This window comes from Hippocampus comes, unplaced genomic scaffold, assembly GCF_001891065.2.
Source record: "Hippocampus comes isolate QL1 unplaced genomic scaffold, H_comes_QL1_v1.1 scaffold99, whole genome shotgun sequence".
Lineage (NCBI taxonomy): Eukaryota > Metazoa > Chordata > Actinopteri > Syngnathiformes > Syngnathidae > Hippocampus > Hippocampus comes.
Window position 1 is genome coordinate 74,845 of NW_017805134.1, and position 8,439 is coordinate 83,283.

Below are 8,439 nucleotides of genomic sequence, written 5' to 3' on the forward strand. Positions count from 1 at the left end.
GAGCCAAAATGGAAGCTCGACATCAAGTCAACAAAGCGCCGTCAGAAACGCCGGGGGGGAAGGAGGGGGGGGGGGGACGTCCTTGTCACGCCGACAAAACCTCTCGTAAGATCAGACCCAACCCTGCCCGCCGGGAGACGTTCCAGCCCACGCCCGGATCCATAGACCTCAAACTTTTAGGATTACCATCAATGTTTTGTTCAAAAACAGTGAAGAAAAAGTATTTCACTGAGAAGTGTACAGTACAGCAGCATGGCCCATACCCCCTATTCCCCCCCCCCCCCCACCAACACACACACACACACACACACACACACAAACATAGTCATTATTGATAACTGCCTTTCATTGTCATACACTGAAAGAAATGCGCGCTGAACTCTCGCCGCCATGCATTATCTATTAAGGCCGAGCGCAGAGTGAATATTCAATCAAAGCCATCACGTTGACGGATGGAAGCGCGCCGGCGACGACAACAACACGGGCTGACACCTCGTTTGCCAGCCTTGCGGCCTCACGCTCTGTTTGCCTTGTCAAAGTTGCTCGCCGCACGCGCCGCCAAGGTCACGCGCCGCCGCTCTGCCTCGCTTCGTCCCGCTCGCAACGCCGCGGCCCCTTAACAAGGCGCCTTCCTGATCATTATTCCCGGGAACAAGTTTTGGCCATTGAGGCGAGATAAAAAGCTGTCGAGCGGAGAGATGAAACTAAATATACATAAGAGTGTCACCGGGGGGGAACTGCAAGCAGCTGTGGCGCCACTGGGGAGGCCCTTTTGGACTCCCGTTCGTGGGGGTGGGGTGGGGGGGGGGGCCTCAACATCCGGCGAAAATGTATACATTTAAAAGTGCCGGGTTAAACGTAATGCAAATTGAGCGAAAGGATTTGACCCAGCACCGACTTGACTTGCAGCAGGGGAACCCGTGATCAGCTTAGCTAATTTAGCAGAGTTCAAATGTTTGTTGTTTTTTTTTGCACCATGGACCGACCGCCACGCCGTAAAAGGCTTTTATTTTGAAGTTTGCCCTTGGAGGCAATCGTCAAAGCTCACTCGACTTCGACTGGAGCAAAGTTAGGTGCATGAAGCTTAATACGGAAATACGCTTTGATATAGTTGAATCTGGTGCACACATAAATCTTTTCAATGCTTTTGCGTACCGGCGCGCCACTTATGCGCACCCCTGGTTATGACCAATATTTTCACAAATCGAGCCGATTAATTAGTCTGCCTCTGCTTGTAAGTACACCTTGGCTATCGTAGAAGGACGCATGGAAGAGCCTAGAAAAGAATCTGTGTTCTATATTGCACAGGAACTCCGATCACGGAATTCTCCCCAAAAAAGCGCCGATCAGAAGCGGGTAACCTCACCAGATGAGCAGAATGAACATCATAATTGAAGACCGAAATTGCCAAAATCTGCATGTGTGTGTAATCACCCGCAAAGCAAATATTTTGATAAAGTCTCATTAAAATCTTAACTGACAAATCCTCCTGAGCCGCGGCGGTGGCACCTCGATAATAAGACGCTGTTGACTTTGGGAGGGGGGGGGGGGGGACGCGTGGTGGCTTATTATTAATACGCGCCGGACGCAGACGTTGCCCAGATCACAACAGCGGGGGCTGCTGTTTGCGCAAAGATATGAGCTGCGCTCGATTTAATCAGACGAGTAAACAGTCAAAAGAAAAGTACAATCATTCGTATTGACAGCGTCGGCGGCCTTGAAGTTTCGGGGTTGTCGATTTTGTTGCTTCGCGTTCGGAGCCAAAATTTAAGGTATCATTTTTGTGAGATTTGGATGATTTGATGGATCATGTTGAGAGTTTTACACAATGTAAGAGAACATTGTGTGCGTTTCACGCAATTTTATCGATGATTTAATGAGTTTGATATGATGATTTGGTGAGTTTTAAAAGATGTGGATAACTTGAGTTTAAGATGTTCTGATTATTATTCTAAGTGAGTTTTCTGGGAAATTTTGAGAATCTTACATAATTGGATAGACAAATTTGTGAATTTATTACAATTTGATTGGTAAATTTGTAAGATTGAGGCAATTTGAATCATGAGTTAATGCGGTGTATATAATTTTTTTGTTTCGAGTTTTGGCCAATTTCATGGATAATTTTGTGCATTTTCGATGATTCGATTGAGGATTTTTTAAGTTTCAGAGAATTAGATTTTAGATTTTTTTTTTTTGTGAGTGCGAGATTGATATTTTATTGAGTTCCAGAAAAGTCGAGGGAACATTTTGTGAATTTTATTTGATTATTTTGAAAAAAAAATTCGTTTAAAAGAATTTGATTGACAGTTTTTGAGACTGTTTAAGAACTTTTGGTCAACATTTTTAAGAATTTTAGACAACTAAATGTAGAATTTGGGGAATTTCTGGAATTTTTGTTAGTTTTAGGTGGTTGGATTGACAATTCTGTGTGTTTTAGTAAATTGGATCAACATTTAAGCGTAGACAATTTGACGATTATTCTGTTTTCGTTAATTTCATTTTTAATTTCTGGCAATGTCATCGACAAGTTCATGAATTTTAGACGGTGTGAAGAGTAATTTTGCATATTTTGTTGCCTTAATTGATCATTTTATGCATCTGAGATAATTCGATCTATAATTTTATGATCTTTAGATGATTGGATTGATAACTTGGTGGGCTTCAGTTAACCGCTTGTAATCGTTGCGTCATTTCATCCACAATTGTTGTTTTCCTCGCGATGATAAACTGGCATCAAAGCACAATTTGAAAAAAGAAAGTTAAGTTTCACGAAGCAGTCGAGAGTCAAGCCGAAGCTTTTATCATTTGTGCATTTCGCATCCTTTCGCACTCACCCCCTCATGATCCCCCCCACCCCCTCCCCCGACTACCTGCTTTTGCCAGCACTCGCTCCCAAAACAGAGATGTCACCTGAACACATAAAAGCTTTTTAGCGGAGTGCTGCCAGAAATTTTTGGTGTTGGATTTCGTGACTCAGTCAGACCCTCGAGTGTTTCACCCCTCCTCCCCGCTCATTTTGGATTTTCTCCCTTTTTAAGATCACGTGACTCAAAACTGAGGGATGAGACTCAAAGAACATATTTCAAACATATTGAAAGGTCGAGCAGATCATGTGAAATATCTCCATTTTGCACAATGCCATCCCTCACGTCGGTCAATATGGACGTCTCCTCGAGAGCGAGTAATTATAAGCAATCCTCGGTGCCATTTGACAACAGCTCGAAACGCTGCAATTTAAAGTCACGCCGCCGCCGCGGCAACGTCGTCTTAGGAGAGCTGATAATGAGCCACGAGGAAATACGACGGACGCAAGAAAGCGATTGATTTTGATTCGACCTGGCTTGCCCGACTAAGTGACTAATGGGCCGATTTAACTGGCGGCGACTTTCAGGGATGTACAGTGCGCTTGCTTTTATTCGTCCCCGCCCCCTCCCACAAGAGAAAAAAAAAAAACGATCTTTTGGTTCAATTCTATTCCTCTTAACTCACTTGATGCACTTCTCGTTGTTAGGAGGTCACTAATAATCGCATCGAGCCAAAGACTGAAATACTCTAAACAACTTCTAAACACCAAACGTGTTAAAGTTTGACTTCAAATCTCATTTCAGCAAAGATGCATCTTGAGGAACTAACTACATTTATGTTGGAAAAACCTCAGCATAAGTTGGCAACAAGCGCCAAACAGTAATTTAAAAAAACTTTTTGGGGTACACCAAATTATTAGGAGTAAATATGAAAGGGTAAATGAATCAAGTTACATTTTGGGGGTGTTTACACTTCACTGATGAACAAAATAATTTCCGTAGCAGGCAGTTTATGACTTTCGGCACTTTTTAGTGTTCGTTCGTGCAAAACCGTTAGCCGTCACGGTTATTGCAGCTCCTGTTTGAACAATTACCGCCTCTTTGTTTTGCTAGCGCAGATGTTATTTCAGCACACTTGGCAATGCAACTGCGCTTTCTTGTCCAGAGTTTTTTTGTTATTGTTTTTTTTGTTAAGGTTCCGGGACATTAAGGTTATTTCCAAACAAGATCCAAGTGTCACATTGCCAACTTGAGCAGACGTGTAGACAATGCCGTATTCCCAATTCGGTTTCCTAATGAAGGCAACAGACGACAGCCTACGAAACTTCCACAGGGGGCTCGGGACTGAGCTGAGCTGCTTCCCTCCTTCACCTTGACACGGGTAAAGATGAAGGCATGCCCAAATGGATATGGAAGCTGGCTGAGATAGTGGAGGAGACAAAGGCAAGAGGCAAAGCGCAACGAGTGAAAATTACACGTCACCACGTTAGAGCCACACATGGTGATTTGGTCCCCAACTCAAAAATCTGCAGTGCTCATCGAGCCGACGGTGCCTGAGTGAAGGACATGAACTTTGCAGCAGAGTGCCGGCAAAGTGGATGCTCTCCCTCATGGAAGTGGGAGCAAGAGTTTTTATGAGAGTCTTGAGATCAAACTCTTCAAAGACTAGAGCCAAGAGGCAGAGAAGGCAAGCTTCGGCTTCTGGCCGAGGAGGCTTGACAAGGTTTGAGGTACAAATACAATCTGATGGTGAGCTTGATTTTCATCACAAATATTCCCCCCCTGCCCCGCAGACGAAAACAAAAATAGAAATCATTCGTTGACATCCTAAATAAATCGATTGACAATTTCCTCAACAAATAAAAGCCGAATTGAAAAACCGCAATGACGGATCCAATCAGAAGACGTAATCATACGCGAGTCGGAGAAAAAAAAAAATTCACAGAACGATGCTCAGTTGTTTGCTGTGTCCTTATCTCGGAATAGGATCTCCTACTGTATTTTATTATTTGTATTTGTATTCGTTTTGTTCCACGTACACGTTCAAATGTCACTCACTGCTGCAGCACTACGACCATAGACTGAATGAATTGTGACAGTCATTTTTTTTTGGGGGGGGGGGGTGACCTGCTCATCATCATTAATGGCTGTAGAGTTCCAAATTGTGATCTTGCAAAGTAGCTGTACTAATTTTACTTCCCTGAGAAAAGTAACATTAGCTTAAAAGGAACGTTAGCTTAAAAGTAACGTTAGCTTAAAAGTAATGTTAGCTTAAAATGAACGTTAGCCTAAAAGTAACGCTAGCTTAAAAGTAACGTTAGCTTAACCACGAATCGGTACCATCGTCACTGTCCCTCAAATATACAGACAGCCGAGTTAACTTGCTTGCATTTTCCAGCTGACACATTCAACACAGTCAGAAATCACCATGTCAATCTCGATATCTGTCTTCCTCTTGTTGTCATCGCAGGTTCGCGCCAGTGCCATCGCCCAAGACGCGGACCAGAACTACGACTATGCCTCTAACAGCGTCATCCTCCACCTGGACGCCGGAGACGAGGTCTACATCAAGCTGGACGGTGGCAAAGCGCACGGCGGCAACAACAACAAGTATAGCACCTTCTCGGGCTTTATCCTCTACGCGGACTGAGCGCACGTCACGGAGAAAAAAAGACAGTCCAGCTCGACGAAAGGAAAGAGTTGTGGGGTGGAGAGAATGTGTGTTCAAGGCCTTCTAGTCCAACCCCCCCATCTCCCCCCACCCTCTTCTTTCCATCATCATGAACATCCATCCGAGCGCTGCAACCAACGCCTGGACACACTGGCAAAAGGGCGAGAGGTGCCGGGGGGTAGGGGGGGTGTAGCTTCAGCGCCAATGTGTCGGAAGCTCCTCGCTAACGGGCGTCTGGTTCGATCGTTTTCCTCCATCCCTCTTTTCCCCCCCACATCGCACAATGCAGACTGTCACACCTCTTCTCTCCACAGCCGACTCGACTGAAATCCGTAGTGTTGTTGCGTGCAATTTAAACCTTAGATTGGTGTATTTTTATTTTTTTTATTTGACGCATAATAATCCACACCGATTGACAGAAAGTGAAAAAATAAATAAAGATAATATCCTTGTCCCTTGTGAAGAAAAACCCCAAGAGATGTTGTTTTGGAAGTGGCGGGTGACTCTATGTTCATACGATAACATTCGACACTGTACCTCTCAACTGTATGGAAAACTACTCTTATATATAGACCGCACCCCTTTTCGTACACACGCGAGGCGACGTCCTGCTGCTGCTGCTGCTATCGGGGTTCATCAAAGTGTCTTCTAGTACATCCTAGTTTTGCTTAGATCCTCTCTGCACAAACGAAGAAAAAGCAGATTCGTAGCTCAAGAGCAAACGCGAAGGAGAAGGCGCGTCTCGGCCGTCGCTGATTGTTCACCATTCATTAGCCGCACCAGTCGCAGACAGACACGCGTGTTAATATTTACTCAACACGGCAGGCCGACCGCTCGCCCCAGGACGATCGGACTGCACGTGTGTGACTGTGTGTGTGTGTGTGCGCGTGTGTGTGTGTGTGTGTGTGTGTGTGTGTGTGTGTGGTGTGCACGCACGCCCATCAGACGTGCGTGCATGCCAGCATGTGGTGCGTCATAGCTCCATGCTCCTCTCCGCGGTCGTCTTCTGTGCTACAGCCAATGATATTTTATTTAGCAAGCCCATGATGAGATTGTGCAACAGATATGATGAGGAGAAAAAAAAAAAAAAAGCTTGTAAATGAATTATATGATATGTTTGTCTATCTTATCTTTTGGAATTGTTGAATACATTGAAATAATAAATGGGATTTTTTTTTTGGAGCGGATGGTCTCTGGGGAAGTTCTTGTATACCAAATAGGCAAAATAATTATAATCGGTGGAAGAGGCGTTCTTAAACTTTTGGGGACTCCTACAGGGGAGACTTTTTTTCGGAATGTGAACACCAATTAAACACATAAATGTCATCGACAAAAAAAAAAAGTTTTATTTTGAAGAAAAAAAGGCAGAATATGACAAAAAACAATTCAGATTTCTTACGAGAAACAAAGTGTCGTCTTGTCAAGAACAGATGTCAGGATTAAAAGTGACCTTTAAAAAGACAACATTTCCTTGTAACATTATGCCTTTTCATTTTGGAAAAAAAATGGTACTGTAGTCTTGTTCTAAAAGAATAGAATTTCGTTTATAATTAGCATTTTGTTGTGCATAAAAAACTACATTATTCATGCAGGCGATCAGATTCATGTGATGTGTCACAACAGATACCTGAAACTAAAATTACGAACATTTCATGAAAATAAAATCAAAAAAATGGGTGCATTAAAAAAACATTTTACTATCATAAAATTGATTGAAATGCCGACTGTATAATTATACCAAAAATACCCTTCGTCTTTGTCAATTTTTTTTCCATACAGAAGCTTTCAGCTTAATTTTTAAAAGGTATTTACTGTCACACAGTCGTTCGGGTAATATAGTTCCGTTTACTTTATGACGACACTTTGTAACCCTTTTTCCATTTTGCACTCAACAAATACTCCATATATGTATAAAAGAAAAATCATACACCTCATACTAAAACTAACAGGAGCTAAACTAGAATTAAGCTTTTTGGGGGAAAAAAAGAAGCAAAAAAACGAATAAAAGGCAACAATCCTGCTCTGAAAACTACTTCAGATTAACTGAATTAAAAAACATCAGTCAAAAAAGTCACAATGAAAAAAAACCCGAGAACAAAACCCCGCCATATTGGGAATTTCTCCACTGTAAGACAAATAAACGTTTTCTTATCTTATCTGATCTTATGAGAGCTTTAATTGGCCCAACGCAAAGGAAGGAACAGGTTACAGGTTCATTATGTGTTGCGCCCCCCCCCCCCACGTATGTAGATATACAACTTTTAAAAATAACATGACATTATCATTTATCGCAATTTATTTCATTTTCTTTTTTTAACGGTTCCCCAAGCTCAGGTTCTAGGCCCCCGGGGATCTTTTTTGGGAGCGTAAAGAATGCCTCTCGAAATAAAGTGCTGTTTAAAATAACAACGGGTCTTGTTTGTGCGAGGGATCGCATCAGCGAGCGCTTCCCAAAATGTCAACACCTTAAACGCAGACACAGGGTGACGGGTATCGAGGGAAACGCGGCGCTTGTTGATTTTTTTCCCCCCAAGCTTGAAAGGTGTGCTCGCAGATAGATGCCCTCCAAGTTTAGCAGCTCTCGCTGGCGGGCCCTCAAGGAAACGCAGGGCTATTGCTCACTCGACAATCGCAGGTTCTCATCAAGACCGGCGCGATGCACGGGGGAGAGAGAGGTGAGATTGAGCCAGACAGAAGAAGACTGCAATCCAGTCTGACAAAGACAGATGGAGAGAGGAGACAAAGCCACAAAGGGGAGTAATGGAGACGGGATAGGTGGCATATAGTGATATAAGGAAGACGGACCGGTGCCCATTTGGGCTGGAGCGGGAGGTAAGGGGTGGGGGGGGCGGGATTGTTGCCATTCCCTCGCGGGGTGAGGCGGCGCGAGGCGTCAAGAGAGATTAGCTGGCGTGAAGCTGGAGCAGCTTGGATTGGACAAGCGTCAAGGACTGGACATTCTTC

The 8,439-nt window shown here is 43.7% G+C and overlaps 1 protein-coding gene across 1 annotated transcript in view; it reads left to right on the top strand.

Annotated features, from left to right (window-relative positions):
- Window positions 1–7,553, top strand: part of c1ql1l2 (complement component 1, q subcomponent-like 1-like 2) — a 39,410-nt gene extending 31,857 nt beyond the window's left edge. The window contains exon 3 of the mRNA XM_019866309.1: window positions 5,275–7,553. Within this exon, the coding sequence (XP_019721868.1) occupies window positions 5,275–5,454 (180 nt within the window). The 3' untranslated portion in view covers window positions 5,455–7,553. The remainder of the gene's footprint in view (window positions 1–5,274) is intronic.
- Window positions 7,554–8,439: the final 886 nt, after the last annotated feature.